Source organism: Diceros bicornis, chromosome 5 (genome assembly GCF_020826845.1).
Source record: "Diceros bicornis minor isolate mBicDic1 chromosome 5, mDicBic1.mat.cur, whole genome shotgun sequence".
NCBI classification, from domain to species: domain Eukaryota; kingdom Metazoa; phylum Chordata; class Mammalia; order Perissodactyla; family Rhinocerotidae; genus Diceros; species Diceros bicornis.
The window spans coordinates 60,107,234-60,125,434 of NC_080744.1; the positions used below are offsets into that span (position 1 = coordinate 60,107,234).

Consider the following 18,201-nt stretch of genomic DNA (forward strand, 5'->3'; position numbering starts at 1 on the left):
GTGAGAATTTGAAGATCGACGCGATGCTTCCGCCCACCGCCCTTCCTGGGCTCAGGGGCGGGGCGCCACCTCCCCGGAAGTACTTCTCCTAAGGGGTTGGGGCCTGCCGGAAGTGGCGTAGCGGCAGGGAGGGGTTCTTTACCCGGTCCGGCAGCTGAAGCTCGGCGCTCGGGTGGCCCCTGCAGCGACGCCCCCTGGTCCCACCGATACCACTGCTGCTCCCACCCCTTCCCTCTTCGGCCGCGCCATGGGCACCCGCGACGACGAGTACGACTACCTCTTCAAAGGTGAGGCCACAGGCTCGCCCACTCTCCACCCAGTCCCCTTTCGGGGGCCCGGGACACTCCCGGGGGACCCGCGTGCGGGCCACCCCTGCTCTGAAATCGGCCTTCCTCAGTCCTTCCTCTCCCTGCGGTTTGTCCTTAGGTCTCTCGGCTCAGCCCCCTTTCCTCCTCTCGGACAGGGGTCCTCACCACACACCGGTCTCTTCGCGACTTCCCCGCAGGCCTTCTGTAGCCTCAGGGCCCCTCACCGAGTGTCCTTCTGCCAAATCGTCTTCTTCCTTTCCCGGTTTCTGTCGTCCCTTTGGAGGGGCCGCCCCTCCCACCGTCTGTCTTTTCGGGTCTGCTGCCCCTCCCCCTCGGTATACACCCTTCCTAGCTGCTCCCCTCCCCGAGCCCCTCTGACAGGCCCTTCCCTCCGCTCCCCAGCTTTCCCTCGGCGCAGACTCCCACTTCAGGTCTTTTTCTTATCCGCCGCCCTTTCCCCTCGAGCGAGCCTCTGCTCTGCCTGTCTTCACAGCCCCTCTTCTCCGACGGACGCGCCTGCTAGCCGTAGTCTTCCGTCGCGGGGCCGGGCCCGGGTTAAAATCTGAGCGGGCCAGAGGCCCCCACCCGCCCCACCGTACTCGCGGTCAGTAACCTTCTCGCACTGCCCCCGGGGTTGGTAGCTCTTTCCCCTCTACCTTCCCTCCCCACATGGTTTAGAGCTCCGCACGTCTCCTGTGCGACCCCGAGGGTGGGGGGTAGGGTTGGAGGGATTGGCCATCACCCACCCGCGCACTTGTCGCAGTGACCCGGCCTACTGATGTGACTTCCCACCTAGTCTTTTTTCTCCCACCCTCCCCACCCAGCGGTAGCCAGCCCGGGATAACTCTTGACTCTGCTCGCGAGAAGGGGTTGCGGATGGGTGGTGGCTGTTATCCTTGCCAGACCTGAAGGCCCAGTTCCTGAGCAGGAAAGGTTGTGCGCTGCACAAATACTAGCCTGCTTTATCACTATGGACTGGTTGCTTCCTGCTGCAACACTGGGAGGATCCAACCTTTTGGTGTTTTTAGAACGGGAAAGGAAGAGTCCTAGTTAGCCTTATGCCTTTCCCAAAAGGTGGGGGTCAGGGGGGAAGTTTTATGCTCTTTGGTCAAATTAAATATTTATTATAAAGTAGGGAAACATGTAGTGCCCTTGGACAAAACATATTGGAGGATGGGGGGTGAATAGAAAGAATTGCTTGTAGGTTAGGTCCGGAAAGAATCCAAATAGTTTTTTTTTTTTTAATCAACAAAGATAAAGAGTACAGTAAATGCTTTTTTTGTTCTGTGAATGCGCTCTCACTCTGATGCTCTTTCTCTATTCCTGAATTAGGAGGGCAGCCATCAGTAGTATGCTGAACAAAGATCATTACCAGGGAGGAAGAAGCCATTGCTATTGAAGCTTTACATTGGAGGGTGGAGTTTAAAAAGAGTGTTAAGCATGGTGATTGTTTCTGACTTTGCCATTGGGTCATAAGAATGATTGACTAAACAAAGCAGGACACATATCTTTGCTTTACCAGTACTTTGCAAATCTTAGCTGAAGATATACCCTTATCACCACTTACTGCTCTGGGCTAGAATATTCTCTTATACAAGGTGAGTATCTTCAATATCCACCCCCACCTCCCATAGTGAAAAGTTCTTTACAGAGGAGGGGGTACTTAATGCATTTTACAGATACAAAAAGGAAACATGGCTTACTTTGCATACTGTTTGCTGAAGGCCTCTGAGGTCAGGTGAAATTACTTAGTGAGACCCTGGAGACTAGGGTTTAGTCATTAAAGGGAGATTTTTTTTTTTTTTTAAATAAGGTACGGTGGCAAGTGACAGCTAGCTATCTTTGAAGTAATTTAGAACACGATAGACTATCAGAGTATTTCTCCTGTTTGGTTTGGAACTTGAATGTTGGTTATAGAAGCCATTTATTTTTTTCACTAAGATTATTAATTGTCCTGGATTGATTTAAGGAATTTTAATTTATCTTTGGGATTAGACCATCCTAACTAATTGAGAGTACAGGGCTTTGGAATCACAGAGGCCTGGATTCAAATCCTGACTCAGGTCTTAAATTTGCTTTGTAACCTTGGGAAAGTTAACTTTTTAAACTTCAGTTCCCTATCTATAAAAAGGAAATAATACCTACCTCTCCAGACTGTTGTGAGGGGTAAATGAGACTGGCTGTAAAATTTTAGCTTCTGTGAGGACTCAATAAATGGTAATAATATGAAAGAGATTATTCTGGTTCTTGTCAGTTTTTTTTACCTTAAATCTTGATAAATGTAAGAACATTTAAGTGTTAGTAAAGAAACTTAGAACTAGGAACTTCTGAAGTATTTTATATTTCCATGAGTTATGGTTTCATCTTGTTGTACATTTTGCAGTTTAAGATAGGGTGTTTAAAAAATTCTGCTGAGGAGGATTTCCACTTTTTTAAAGCTCTTACAGGATATGAGTCACTTTGTTTTTTACTCAGTGCTGATTATTTAGCCAATTTCTTATTTATACAGTTCTCATAATTTAAAGCGAAGCAACAATAATTTCATTTTCAAATGGTTTCATTCTACAGAGATTTATTCACCAAGATGAGCTGGAGCTCTCTTGGAAGAAGGCTTACCTAGCAAACTTAATAGTTGAGGGAATTGGAAGTTAGTTTGTAACTCTAACTAGTTGCAAATGAAAAGATATTTTGATTAGTATAGGATGGAGTAGTCCAAGCAGGAATGTAATGTGGGGAGAGCAGGACAATTATTCTAAATTATGTTTTTGTTCTTGAACATTAATCTTTAGTTAAGCTCAACAGTGAGTAACTTCTGGTCGGGAGGAGTTAATTTTATTTTTTAAAACCTGACTTTTTATTTTAAAAACTTTAATTCTCGGGGCCGGCCCGGTGGCGCAAGCGGTTAAGTGCGCGCGCTCCGCTGCGGCGGCCCGGGGTTCGCTGGTTCGGATCCCGGGCGCGCACCGAAGTACTGCTTGGTAAGCCATGCTGTGGTGGCGTCCCATATAAAGTGGAGGAAGATAGGCACCGATGTTAGCCCAGGGCCGTCTTCCTCAGCAAAAAAAGAGGAGGATTGGCGGATGTTAGCTCAGGGCTGATCTCCTCACAAAAAAAAAAAAAAAAAAAACTTTAATTCTACAGGTATTTACGCACAATGTGGTTAAGGCCCTGTGGGACACATAAGTGAAGTAAGCACCAATTATAGTTCGTATTTACAGATATTGTGGTAGACACCAATCAGACACCAATCAGAATCACATTTTCTGAAAATATCTGGATACATAATCTACACCATTTTCTTTTCAGTCTCCTTGAAGGTCAGTAGTAATTAACCATCAGCTGATTGTCAGTGGAAACAATGGTAGGAACTTTGCTGTATTGCATCTTGGTAGTTTTTCTTTCACAACTTTTGGTTGAGCAACTTACATTCTGCTGAATCTGGAAAAACTTGACTTCAGCCGTATTGAATGCATTTTATTTTAAAGACTCTTGGTGGTGGTGTACAATGCCTATAGTTAGGAGTAGAAACATCTCCAAGTTTATTTATAAAAACGGGTATGTAAATTATCAGTTATTCCTTCAGGTGATAACTTTTAGGTCTGATGTACTATGATTGATTTGTTGAATTAAATTTTAGTCCATGCATTAGTTTGCAAGAGAGTGTAAAAAACTAAATGTGGTTGAAGAGGTGGAAATTTTTATTAAATAATGCTTAATTAATATGTATATTCTGTTTTTACGGCATTTAGTAGCCTAATATTTGATATATAATGAACCAAATTTAGTATTAGGTATTAGAGATGATAACGTAAGATTCAGCAGATGAAGTTTACCAAGTGGTAATAAATATCAGATTACTTTAGAAAGGCAGTAGATGTTTCATATATAGATGCTGTTATTTAATTTATACCCACACACACATATATATAATATAGATGGCTGTAGTTATAAAATGTTTAAAATAGAAGATAGTAGTTATGGAAAACATGGAAAAGTCACTGCAAATTCCTTTCTTGAACTGTAGGATGTGATTATATAGTTTGTCACATTTTTAAAAAGCAATTAAATATTGTTATTTTAGTGAGAGAAGCTATTTTGATTGGAAATTAAGTTTGAGTCCATGAACTTTTGGTTTTTTGGTTTGTTTTTTAAATCATAGCCAATAAATTCTCTTGCTTAGGTAGTTTAATCCATTCTAGTTTAGTTTTTTAGTGATCCTAAATGTCACCCTTCTTGGTTTGGTTTCTCATTCAGTAACTGAATAGAAGCAGCTTTCCTTATTGTGTCATTTCTCAGCATCATCTTGGCAACACTGTTCTTAAAGAACTGATATCTTCTGTTGTCATTTAAGATATAATTCTTTAACAAGTTGCTAGTCTTAATTCTGGCAACGTTGTCCATGTGTAGTTGAGATAACTATTTTATATTGTATATAGCATTCATGAGTCTTGAACTGTTTTCAGATAAGGGTGCTATTTTTTATAATAAAATTAATTGGTTACATTGAGGAAAAAAATGCGCTCACTAACTATCTTTATGACGACGTAAAGATTTGAGGATGGGGAGATAGTGAACATAGTTGTTAGTAAAAGTGGAGGTCAAAAAGGAAGAAACCAAAACGTGAAAGTGCTGGAGTTTTTGTGGGAGGGAGAAAGTGTTCTTTGAGTTATTTATTTATTTAATTCTCCAAAGGCATCATCATTCTAGATGTCTTACTGTTTGGCTTTAAACTAAGTGACTGGCTCCTGAATTACTAATTGATATCTGAGTGCCTATGAAGTAGAAATGTTCGACTTTTTGATTTTTCCCTTCTTTCCTATTCCCACTTCAAGTAAGGCTTTTATACCTCAGTGATAGTGTGGGGCCAGAAATGATTCAAAGGATATTTCCTCAACAGAACATCCAGCCTCTTGCACTAAGATGCAGCAGTGAGTGTATCCTATTAACTGAGATTTGACCTCACATTGAGGATGGTGGACCTTGGGAACATCAACCAGCCATCCTCTAAAAGTGGAAGTGCATTGGGTTTGTATGTTACTTTCATGACCTTAACATCTTCTTCTCTGGTATCCAGATTAAAGCATTTACTATGTGTTTGCCACAATAACCTTTGACACCTCTAACTGACTATATAGCTAGAAATAACTACTTGTGCTGCGTGGAGTCACTGACGCCTGGATGATTTCTTGCTGAATCAGCTGATAGAGGAAGCCAGAAAGATATGTATTTGATAATGTACTCCCTCCAGGATTGTCCAGAGGCCAGCTTATATCTGGTCTTCTGGCAAGAAAGGAGTACATCATGGACATTCTTTGCCCTTTGACCAGAGTGCCGTTTACCTCCCTCTCCACCCCCCCACCGAATCCCAGTCTCTTTAGTAAGGCATGGTCTTATTCCTTGGTGTTATTCTTGCATGTTTGATTTTCAAGTCCTAGTGTCTAACTCAATTAGCTAGTAAGAAGTAAGAAGAAGCATTAGTAGTCAACAGTAGAAATAAGTATAATATTTTCTGAAATGCCAAAAAAAATTTTGACAAAGGAAAAAAATGTTATCAAGCTCAGATTCTGTAAACCTGTGAACTCATTTTGTTCTTTCAATTCAGATAGAAATGCTTTAAAACAAGTTAACTGCTTATTTCCTCATTGTTTTTGAAATTCTTAAGTGTAACATCACCTTGGGTGAAAAAGAATCCCCATGTATTTAGTTAGTAAATAAACTGCCTCCTATAGTAATCATATGAAATAAATTCATTTAATCAAAACCTGTTTTAAAACAATTCATGAAGTCGTAAGTGAAAGTGTATGCCCTCCTTGCTTTGGCCTTGACTCAAAGTAAGTCTGAATTATTAGACAGCTTCCTAGGTCCCCTGTTAAGCTTAGTAGGGTGTTTGTTTTTGGAGAGGACTCTAGCTTCCTGCCGGTCTGATAAATGCAACTATTAAAGAGTCATTGTAGTTTCTGTGACTTGGGTGGCAAAGTTTATAAACCTGATGCCGCATATGTTAAATGCATTTCATTGTGCCTAGGTGTGGGTCCTGAAGTCACACCCAGTCTTTGATGTAACTGAGTAGAACATATTCTTTCCCTTCCCACCACCTGCCAATATCCTTAGTTGCTTTCATGTCTGATACATTTTAATATCGCAAATCGTTCATTTGGCTTAGGATTTATCTTTCAAGTTATTACCTTCTAAGGTAGTAAGGTTGGTATAGCATTGATGGTTAATTAATGCATTAGCCTGGCATCAGTACCTAGTAGACCCGTGATTAAAGTTGCATTTGTAGACAGGATATTATATCTGTGCTAAGCAGATGATGTGTGGTAGTGATTATGCAGGTAGAAACAGGTTAAAAAGAATAAATTGGTTTTATTGATTGGTTACAGGTCAAGAATATGAGCTCCTCATCTCCCCCCCACCCCAGTCCCTTTTTAAAAGTCAGATGCCCTGTCTTTTTTTGCTTTCAAGTGTGGTGATATTCTGAATATGTTTGCCTCATTTATATGACATTAAGTTCTTTGTCTTTCCAGTTGTCCTTATTGGAGATTCTGGTGTTGGAAAGAGTAATCTCCTGTCTCGATTTACTCGAAATGAGTTTAATCTTGAAAGCAAGAGCACCATTGGAGTAGAGTTTGCGACAAGAAGCATCCAGGTTGATGGGAAAACAATAAAGGCACAGATATGGGACACAGCAGGGCAAGAGCGATACCGAGCTATAACATCAGCGTAAGTCTCATAATTTTTAAGTTCTGTGAAATAGGCTTGCCATCAAGTGAATTAGCTGACTTTTGGTATTGGAAAAGGTCCTGGTTTTTTTTTTTTTTTTTTTCCCCCTTTCCTTTTAGGAATTCCAGTATTAGGATTTTGAAATTTATCAGTGTGTTTTAAAAAATATATAATCCATATGTTTACTTCTTGCTGGTATTCCCTTATGTCGTGGCTGTTTTCTAATAGTTAAATACTTTTTTCTGTTTTCAGGTACTATCGTGGAGCTGTAGGTGCCTTATTGGTTTATGACATTGCTAAACATCTCACATATGAAAATGTAGAGCGATGGTTGAAAGAACTCAGAGATCATGCTGATAGTAACATTGTTATCATGCTTGTGGGCAATAAGAGTGATTTGCGTCATCTCAGGGCAGTTCCTACCGATGAAGCAAGAGCTTTTGCAGGTTAGTGATATAAATTCCTTGATATTACAGTGATTCTGTATTTCTTAATGCTATATCTTAGAGTTTTGATAACCCTCCCAATGCTATATATCTCCCAATTACACTCCCAATGAGTGTAATTGGTTGTAACAGTTTCAGAAAGGTAAATATGAGTGCTCGGCAAGGATTGTTTTGAAAGTGTGTGATGAGTATATGGCTCTTTTGCTTAACTTTGTGTCATTAAAACACTAGTAGTTTGAGTTTTTGCTGCCAAAAATTGAATATAAGTGCTGTTGTTTTTTTCTTTCCCTGAAAGGGGTAGAGAAATCTATCAGTGCATTCTGTGCTTCGTGTCTCTTTTTCCATTATGTCTCTGTGTTTTCCTAAGGCTGCTCTATGTGGGTCTGAAAAATAGTGGCCCAGGGAGTGTCAAGGACCAACAGAGATATAGCTGCTTAGGAGCTATAACTTTTTTGGGTTTATGGAGGATCTGCCTGTCTCTTGCACCTGTCTGGTAGGGACACCCTACCAGAAGGCAACATTGTACATTCTTGGGTAGTGAAAGTTGTGTGATTATGCTGTGAATAAAGTTATCTATAACTGTTTTTTAGTTTCCCAGGGATGAAGCTTTATTTCAAATAATATAGTTAACAGAATTATAAATGAATCTTGTACACCTATCCATATTCATACCATAGCTATGTGGCTGATGGGAAGAAGGACAGTAAGGGATGGAAACAGCTGGGTATTTGATAAGTTTACTACATTTTCAGTAGTGTCATTCATTGCTAGTGGTAGTATTTAGATGTAATAAGTATTTATTTTAATTAAGAAGCCAATGAAAACTTCTCACTGTTATTTTTAATTTACTGGAGTGTATGTAAAAAGGTGCTCTTACTGCTCAAGAAATTGGAGAGGTCTTATGTTTTAGAAAGGTCTTTTGTTTTCCTTTTCTTTGCTGAGAAAGATTCACCCTGAGCTAACATCTGTGCCAATCTTCCTTTGTTTTGTGAGTTGCCGTCATAGCATGGCTGCTGAGGAGTGGTGTGGGTTTGTGCCCAGGAACTGAACCTGGGCCACCAAAGCAGAGCGCACAAACTTAACCGCTAGGCTTTGGGGCTGGCCCTTTGTTTTCCTTTTGAAAGCTTGAGTGTATCACATCCCTTGTATTAAAATTTGATGAGACTGATGTTTTTGTATCTCCCCAACAGAAAAGAATGGTTTGTCATTCATTGAGACATCTGCTCTAGACTCTACAAATGTAGAAGCTGCTTTTCAGACAATTCTGACAGGTAAGACTTAAACATTTTCAGATTATACCAGTGGGAATTGGAAGTTTTAGGAAGGTAATTTAAATAAATTAATCAGGAAACTAAACTATATGTCACACTATCTGAGCATGACTAATTTGAGAGCTACTATATAGCAGGAGTTGTTTAGAGTACAAAATGAGTTACAACCCTTGCTTGCTGAGCTTTACTCATCCTCATTCATTTGGTTTATAGTGGGAAAAATACTTTAAAAATAATTTGTTCACTTCTATTATTATGTAAGTCCACATATTCCGTACTTAATGGTCACAAGCACAAAGTAATGGTTAAATGTACTCTCATAAGATAAATATTGAAGTCCTGACTATAGAAGGATATAAATGCCTTTTTGAAATTCAGTAAAGAAAAGGCATTCTTGGTTCTGATGTGTTATAGAAGCAGCTGGGGAAAAATATATTCTTAAACATTTAAATGAAAAAACAAAAATTAAAATCCTGCCGTGATATATTGTAGAGGAAGCAAGGTGTCACCTGTGGAGAAAATCAGCCAGTGATTACATATAGGAAAGGTTAAATAAGTAGTGGGAAAGGAACAAAGTTCATGCTGTTTTGGAATGTAGATGTACAGACAAGGTCAACCTCAGGGATGAGAAGACTCATATTTACCCTGACTTTATAAGAATGACGGATTTATCAGTAAATTTAATCTTATCCCTCTAGTAAGTACTTCAGTGGGTTGTTTTTAAGTACTTTAAAATTGTACATTACTTTTAAGAACTCATGATTTAGAGTATAGTCTTAATACAAAGTAGAGTCTTATGTGGTGTTCTGAAAAGTCTGTATGGAGAAATGGTTAAATAAATGAGTTTCCAATTATAATGTAACATGATTTTAATTTATTCTTTGTATGCAGCACTTGCATTAGAGGTGAACAGATTTTAACTTCTAAATATTATTTTACTGTAAAAATATAGGGAATAAAGCCTAGGATTTAAGAGCATGGACTTGGAAGCCTGACTTGGGTTCTAGTCCTGGCTACTCCACTTCTTATTAGCTCTATAATCTTAGGCAAGTTACATAACCTTTCTAGGCCTTAATTTCTTTGTCTGTAAAATTTTAAATATGTTTTGGGGAGTTCTGTTATTTTCTTTTTGAGAGAGGGCTTGTATTTACTTAGAAATACCCTGTGATAGAACTTTCCTGTTATGTTGTGGCTTCAAGGTTTTTGTCTCTATAACCCATGGAAAAGAATTGCCTGTCACTAGACATCTACTTTAGATTCCAAAATGAGTACAACAGTTCATACATGTAAAATACTTAGTTATCCCTGGTACGTAGCAAACATTTGATAAATTAGTAGCTAAATAGCATTTAAGGCATGAAAAAAAAGACTCATTAAAAATAAACTAAATATTGGTGATTCACATGCCTGTTTTATTCTTTTCTGTTATCAGAAAAATAGTGACTGAAAAAACTGGTGCTAGGGTTGGATAAATGTCTTTGGAACTTAGTAGCTTTCCTTTAGAGTCTGCTCTGTGTCAAGTTTCATTGCAGATTGTTCCAAGCAAGCAAGATTTGATTAAATTTGCCGTATGTCTGCAAATCCTACTTTTTTTCTTTATAACCACTTGTGTGGATTCTAGTGAGTCAATATGTAGAGTACAAAATTTAGACCCAGGAGTTGTAGTTTTTTACTTTTTGTCACTTTGCTTCCACTCCCTGTGTAACTGAAGTCCGTGAACCTCCCTGGTCCTCAGATTCATGGTGTCTTAAAATGGGTGAGACAAGTGCTCTTGAAGGTCTGTGAGTCTCTTAAGGCCTCTGAAAACCTCACTTGAAAAAACTTTTTAGTCAGTCTTTGTTGTTGGGATGTTTTTTATGTCTTATCAAATCTACTCTGCTATAATTCTAGCCCATTTATTCTGATCTCAATTTCTAGCCCATTTATTGTGATGTTAAGTGAAGATGAGACCAGGTCTTTTCTTCTATCTACAGTTAATTATTGTATGTATCGTTTTGTGACATTGAACTTATGATCCACTCAATGTGAACTAATCAGTAAGCAGTGATATATACTTAATGTTGAGCTGTTTTGTCCTTAAAGATGAAGAACATCCGGCTGTTTTTCTTAAAATTCACTCTAGATTAAACTTTTGTTACTGCTTAGTTAATGTTGCTTGAAAGCAAACAAGACTTGAGCTTCATTTACGACCACTTTTCCTCTATATTTGCTGTTTCCTAGGCTTCCTGCATGAATCTCAGTGTTGAGCTGTGGGATCTGAGATCACTGCATATGGCAGCAGACATCTGTGTTGTTTTGCAAGTGTTAGGATGTTTGTTCTGAACTTTTCTTCTATGTACCAGTGGGACTATTAATGCACAGAAAAAACAGGAAAGAGAATAGTAATCGCATTAGGCTTAATTCTACTTTAAATGTTAACAGTATTAAGGGAGCATTTACATTGTATTTTGATGTTGCTAGAAGAAAAAATGCAAAATTATGTATTGGAAAATTTATCTACATTATTACTCCCAAGTTAATTATGTTGCTTGTTTTAGAATAGACCCATGGCATTCTTGACACCCATGAATTTGACGGTAACTCTGTGACATAATTTTGCTGATGGTATTTTTTGAGAATTAGTTGGCTAGTACATTGAGTGAGCCTGATAGATTGCCCAGCCTCTGCATTTCATTGCAGCTTTGTTTTCTTTCATCCTCAAGTTCATTAACGGATGTTTTTAATCCATACTTTCCATACTCTGTTATTTTCTTTTAACTTTGAATTTTGGTAATTTCAGGCTTAAAGAAATGTTGCAATAATAGTACAAAGAATTTGCAAAAACACTTCACCCATATTCCCCAAATGTTGATATTTTACCACATCTGCTTTATTTTTTTTCTTCCTCTCTCTAAATATATACATATTATTTTTTTCTGCACCATTTAAGAGTGACAGACATGTTGCCCCTTATACCTAAGTACTTTCTCTGTGTTTCTCCTAAAAATAAAGACATTTCTCTTTCATAACCATAGTACAATGCTGTTGTACTCTATTGTACTCTCTAAATCAGAGAGTTAGATAATAGTGCCACATAAATGTTTAGCTACCGACCTTATTCAGATTTCGTCAGTTGTTCCAGTTATGTCCTTATTAGCAAAAGAAAGTCTAGGATCAGATCACATTATTGCATTCAGCTGTTTTATCTCTATTTTCCTCTAATCTGGAACAGTTCCTCAGTCTTTCGTTTGTTTATTGACATTTTTTGAAGGGTACAGTTCACTTATTTTGTAGTGTCCCTCAATTTGGGTTTGTCTGATGTTTCTTCATGATTAAATTCAGGTTATGCACTTTCAGCAGGAACACCACAGAAGTGTTCTCAGTGTATCATATTATGAGGCTTGTGATATTGGTTTGTCTTATTCATTACTGGTGATGTTAATTTTGATCACTTGGTTTAAGGTGATACCTGCCAGGTTTCTCCATGTAATTTATAAGTCCAAGCCATCTTTTTAATATGAAGACTAAATTCTTAATTCTGTGGTTGAAAGAATTTTAATTCACTTAGCATTATTGACTCTTAAAAGTGGGGCTAGAGTTTTCAGGCATTAATTTTATTACAGTACTGAGAATCTTTTGATTAGGTGTAGTATACTGCTTTGTTCTTGGCATGTGGCAACCTTTTAAATACCTGTCAATATATCAAATTTGAGCATTTTTTTGACCTTTGAGAAACTTAGACGGTGAGCTATGGGTTTGAAGAAGACCTAACAAATTCTGACCTAGGCTATAGTGGAACAACTCAGGCCTCTGCTGTTTTCATGATTTTTGGAGGGACTGAAGAATTTCAGCTCTTTTTGTTCCCAGTTTGGAACAGTTGCATTAATTTCCTTAGAATTTACGTTGCAAATTGATCCAAACTTCTATTAGAGTAGAAATAGCATATCTCTTTTTTATTTAACTTTACCTGGTTATATTTAAAGCTATCTTATATTAATATTTTATCTTATATTTAGACCTACTACAAGAGATTCTGATCTCTTGTAGAATGTGTGATTCTAGAGTTCCTTTTCTTTCTAACCTTATCTATCCTTTGGACATCTTAAAAAGGAAAGGAACTGCACAGGAATTAGTGTATCACATACCTTTGGTTCTAAAGGAGAACGTGCCCTTGAAAGAGGAAAATATTTGCATCTGCGCTAGCAAGTTACTAGTCCTGTTCCCCTCCCCCACTTAAATAACCTTCTCTCATCTGATACCAGCTAGAAAGTACCTGCTTCCTATTTTCTTATCAAAGTTTTTTTTAAGCAATACACCCAGCCACAGAGATGTTAAGTAAATTACTTGTGTGGCCTCTTAGTGCCCATTCTACCTGAAAGAAAAATTTTCTCCTAATTTTCTGATCAACACTTTCCTTTTTCTTTATTGCCTTGTTGGCATTTTTATTAGCGGACATCTTTTTGGTGACTGGAGCAAATGTAGCAGTAATCCATTTCTGTAAAACAGTATGCAGTACTTGGAGACAGTTATACAACACTTCTCAAATTTCTCGCTTTGTAATGGGATCTCTTTAATTATTTACCTTTCTGTGTTCTCTGAGAACTCTGCCTTTTCCTCGCTTCCAGTATTTGCTTTTCATGTAAGAACCTTCAAAATATTTTTTGTTTTAGTTCCCCTAACTTAATCTTAAAAACAACTTGTAAAGAAGTTAAAATTTGTAGTGGGTCATTCACATTTATTTAATTATTTCTACTTGAAAAAGAAAAGCCATCCAGTTTGGGATTAGAGAGAAAATATAAAGAATAAAGAATGAATGGTGTAGTTTCATAGTAAATTGATGATTATCTTTGTTCTTTAGCCACTAGCCTGGCTGAATGACTCTCTTTCCGTTTACCCTTGACTCACCCACTCTGATCCCATCCCTTTTCAATGAAAAGAATCTAAATGAAGACTCATATCCTTTTTTTTGTTCTAGTCAGTAGCCTTTCTTTATTGTAATCTAATTTTTCCTCTTGATGCTTCTTTAGCTTTGAACCGCTGTCAGCCTTCTCAAACATGAATTTTAGCATGTCCGCCCCTCCTCCCCGCCAAAAAAAGCGTGAGAAAAGGTATACTAGCTGTCAGCGTTTCTGTTAGTTTATGTATTCAGTTGACTACAGCGTGCTGTTGTTCAACTTCAGGGAAATTAGTTCTTAATTTGGAGAAAATGTATTAATTCAGTTAATACATTTCTTTAACACATTTCTTTAACTTTTTGTTATGGAAAGTTTCCAACTTACCAAAAGTAGGATAGTATCATAAAGTCCCATGTAGCCGTGAACAACCATCAGTTTATAGCCAGTCTTTCCTCCTACTCCCTCACTCATTATTTTGAAACAAATCCCAGATATTACATCATTTAATTTGTAAACATTTCGTGATGTATATATAAAAGATTAGGACTTAGACCCATAACAAAAAAACGACTTAAAAATTGGCAATAATTCCTTATTACCGTCTGTTATCCAAACAATATTAAAATTTCCTGTCTCAAACTTTTTTTCAGTTTAAGTTAGAATCCAAATGATGTTCATACATTGCAGTTGGTTGATATGTTTTTGGAGCATTTCGAAAATACAATTCTACTTTCTCTTTTTTACCCCATAAATTTATATTTTTAAAAGTTTCAAGTATTACAAAAACAATACAGTGAACACCCATATACCCTTCATCTAGAATCATCAGTTTGCCACATTTGGTTTATTTCTACATGCGTATATATACTTTTTTTCCCCTTTGCTGAATCTTTGGAAAATAAATTGTAGACATTGTCGCACTTTACTACTAGATATTTGAGCCTTTTATCTCCTAAGAAGAAGGCATTCTCCTGCATAATCACAATGCCATATATCATATCTAAGAAATTTATGTTTATACAGTTATATAATGTGCAGTTCATATTCAGATTTCTCCAAGTGTACTAAAGTGTCCTTTATAGACTTGGTTTTTACATTTTAAATCTAGGATCTGGTCAAGAATCACACATTGCATTGATGGAATTGTTTTGTATCCAGAGTATCAAATAGAGTAGCCACTGGCCATAGGTTGTTATTGAGCACTTGAAATATAGCTAGTGGACTGAGGGATTGGATTTTAAATTTTATTTAATTTAAATAGGTGGCTACTGTATTGGACAGCACAGATCTAGATCATTTATCCCCATCTTTTAAATGTATTTTATGACAATAACTTTTTTGAAGAGTCTCAACCAGTTGTCTTGTAGAATATCCCTCAATCTGAATCCAGCTAATTGTTTCCTCATGATAAATTCATTTTAAACATTTTTGGCAGGAATACATAGGTGTCCTTCATAGGAATACATTGTGTCCTTTACAGTACATCATAATGGGAGGCATATCATGTCAATTTGACCCATTTTTAGAATTCCCTTACCTTTTAAGGGTTTGTTTTGTTTTGTTTTGGAGGGACCACTGAGAGAATAAGGAAATAAATACATTCTCTGTTAGTAAGGAGTTTATAATCTAGTCAGAGAGAACTACTTTTAGGCAATGCAATATCAGACCAAATAAAATGTGTTAAAAAAGATACTTGGTGTAGAGGAATTTAATAACATTTATTCATGCAATTAGTTACTTATCAAACCCCTACTATATGCTATGTGCTGGAGATACAGCTATGAATAAGGTAGACACAGTTTTGGTCCTTATATAGTTTAACATTTAGTGGAAGAGGTAGACACTAAACAATTAGTTTTGATAAGTGTCATATAAAATCTTAATTTGCCAGTTTTGAATAATTGTTTAATTATAATTTAACTTTAGTTCAGGAGGCACTGATGAACATTATCTTTCCCTCCTTTTCCAAGAGTCCTTTGAGATATTGGCATGTTATAAAGTTGTGCTCTACCCTATACAGCTAAGAAAAATACCTAATGTGTCTGATAGTACAAATTTATTTTTATTTTTCTGTGGTACAATGTCAGTGTATGTAGGTTTTTTTGGCAAGGGTAGACTGAAAATACTCTCATGGTTTAGATCTAAGCCCGTAAACGGTGTCATCTCTTTAGACCAAGATTTATTTAATTGACTGGTGAACCTTTCCCTCTGAAATGGAAAACCTTTGTTTCTCTTCTTACCCTAAGGGAAATTGTTAAAATAGTGGGTTGACTCTAATCAGTAGCTGTTTGAAAATAAAACTTTAAATTTATGCATTCTCTGTTCAGTTTATTTGTAGTCTTTCCTGCAAATGTACCTTCTACCTCTATGTATCTTTTATGTCAGCTACTGATGGGTCTGTTCACACTGAGTATTGCTGTTTCTTTTTTTCACTCAGAGATATACCGCATTGTTTCCCAGAAGCAAATGTCAGACAGACGTGAAAATGACATGTCTCCAAGCAACAATGTGGTTCCGATTCATGTTCCACCAACCACTGAAAACAAGCCAAAGGTGCAATGCTGTCAGAACATATAAGGCGTTTTTCTTCTCCCCTTGAAGGCTGTGTATAGTCCATTTCCCAGGTCTGAGATTTAAATATATTTGTAATTCTTGTGGTCACTTTTGTGTTTTATTACTTCCTCATACTTAGAAATTTTTCCATGTTTTAAGTCTTTTGATTTTAGCTTTATAAAATCATCCACTTGTCCCGAATGACTGCAGCTTTTTATCATGCTATGGCTTCACTAGCCTTAGTTTAATAAACTGAATGTTTGGATTCCTCAATTATTGTTTACTTTTCATCATGGAAACCTGTCATTGTAGGACATAATAGAACTTGATCACTCGAAGCTCAGACCTATTGGTCTTGATCAAATCAAACTAAGAAGACTTAAGAAATAAGCTATCATTTTGCCACAGAGCAGCTTATAATGAGCAGCTTATAGTTCATACACTCTTCTCTCAGTGCAGTATATAGTTCCAGAAATTGAAGAATTGCCCTATAAACATAGCAGGATTTTGACAACTTGAAAATTTTCCATTATTCTGGAAGTCAATTTCTAAAATGCCTTAATAGGGTTATGTAGTTTAGTAAATTTTGTTTTTTAATTTTTGTAAGCATCAACGTTGATTAGAGAGGGGGACACTTTTTTCTGGACAAGAATTATCTTAATAAACATGAAAGACTTACGGTTTCAGTAGCAGTATGGTAATGGGACCATATGTTAAACAATGCTGCTGGCAGGCTGGGAACTGGAGAAATTGGTGGAATTCCGTCTGAGGTGCCTCTGTTGCAGTGATCAGGCAGCCAAAGTCATTTAATTTATCTAATTTCCCAGCAGTAGATTATGTGGCATTTTATTGCTCAGGCAATAACTGGTTTAATGCTCTTAGTATCAAATTGTAAAGTGTTAATTTTGTCTTAAAACCTTCCAGTAAATGAAATGCAACCTAGTTTTATCACTATATCCACCAGCAGGCATGGATAATTATTTTAACAAGGCTGATTTTTGAGTTTTGCAGTATATTATGGAATATAGTCCAGTTAAATATCTGGTTTCAAGTATGTGTAAAGAATACAGTGAGAGGTTAATTTCTGCTTAAGTGGTACCACTTAAAGGCATGTATTCTTTTAGTAGGTAAGATAAAATAGTACCTTGAGTTTAAATAGAATGCATTTAGGCATTATACAAACCTGAAATAGTTTCCTTCCACTACATTATTGAAATCAGTGGAGCAACTAGTTTCTCATTCAGAAATGTGCACACTAATATTTAGTTTTACTTTCTTGTGGATAATATTAAGCACTTATTCTGCAGTGTTCTGAAAGCTGTGTCAACTGAAGTGATACTATTCAGGATGGTGGAATATCCCCAAAATATGTATGTGTGTGGGCTTGCGTAGATTACTATGTTTCACAGTTAATCTTGTGTCTTTTGCGGTGCTCATGACGTGTGGGACGCACGGAAGGCATTGCTGTGGTCAGTCATTTTGGTTTTCTTCTGTAGCCATTTTCTTATTTTAGTGTATTGGTTATGAAGATACTATTATCTATTTGTAAATCGCTACTTTGTATTTTATGCATGCTCTGTAACTTGATTTTTTTTATTTTTAGTTATTGATTTGGAATATATTCACATTCTAATAAACAGTTATAGGGGGACTATTCTTTATGTTGTCAGATTACATTTTTTCTTTGAGTGCTTTGAATGCAGCCATGGAATATTTGATTCTGATGAGTAAGAGCATAGGTCCTTGCATTACAGAGTAAACATTGAATTGGAGGCATCATTGTGTGAATTGAGCTTTGATTTTAAACATGTAGTTCAGTTATGCTTTTCTTGGGAAAAGTATTACCAAAAACATTAGAGAAGTAATCTGTGTACTTTCATACATAACAGTGTCACCAGACCCAGGAAGAGGCACCATCACTATTTATTTAACTCAAAATTGTTAGTAAATTTTTTACAAAATTATTTAAGAGAAGGAGAAACTAGGTAGTGAATTGAAAATGAATAAAGTAACTTTGAATTTTGGA

The 18,201-nt window shown here is 37.0% G+C and overlaps 1 protein-coding gene across 3 annotated transcripts; it reads left to right on the forward strand.

The window, feature by feature from the left end:
• Nucleotides 1-125: 125 nt before the first annotated feature.
• RAB11A (RAB11A, member RAS oncogene family) lies at nt 126-17,831 on the forward strand. 3 transcript variants are annotated; one of them, XM_058541878.1, is made up of 6 exons: nt 126-287; nt 802-912; nt 6,836-7,031; nt 7,284-7,477; nt 8,668-8,748; nt 16,060-17,831. In XM_058541878.1, the coding sequence occupies exons 1-6, from the start codon at nt 248-250 to the stop codon at nt 16,197-16,199; spliced, it is 762 nt and encodes a 253-aa protein (XP_058397861.1). In that variant the 5' UTR covers nt 126-247; the 3' UTR covers nt 16,200-17,831. The 3 variants fall into 3 exon arrangements, with proteins under 3 accessions (XP_058397861.1, XP_058397862.1, XP_058397863.1); XM_058541879.1 differs by lacking the exon at nt 802-912 and adding an exon at nt 5,206-5,333 and having other exon boundaries at nt 127-287; XM_058541880.1 differs by lacking the exon at nt 802-912 and having other exon boundaries at nt 128-287.
• The last annotated feature ends 370 nt before the right edge of the window (nt 17,832-18,201 follow it).

What these genes read in the sequence shown, in the direction of transcription:
- RAB11A (XM_058541878.1), top strand. Translation starts at nt 248, where the DNA reads ATGGGCACCCGCGACGACGAGTACGACTACCTCTTCAAAG. An exon ending in CCCGCCCCACCGTACTCGCG is followed by an intron (nt 913 to 6,835) that starts GTCAGTAACCTT and finishes TTGTCTTTCCAG; the next exon opens with TTGTCCTTATTGGAGATTCT. An exon ending in TGAAGCAAGAGCTTTTGCAG is followed by an intron (nt 7,478 to 8,667) that starts GTTAGTGATATA and finishes TCTCCCCAACAG; the next exon opens with AAAAGAATGGTTTGTCATTC.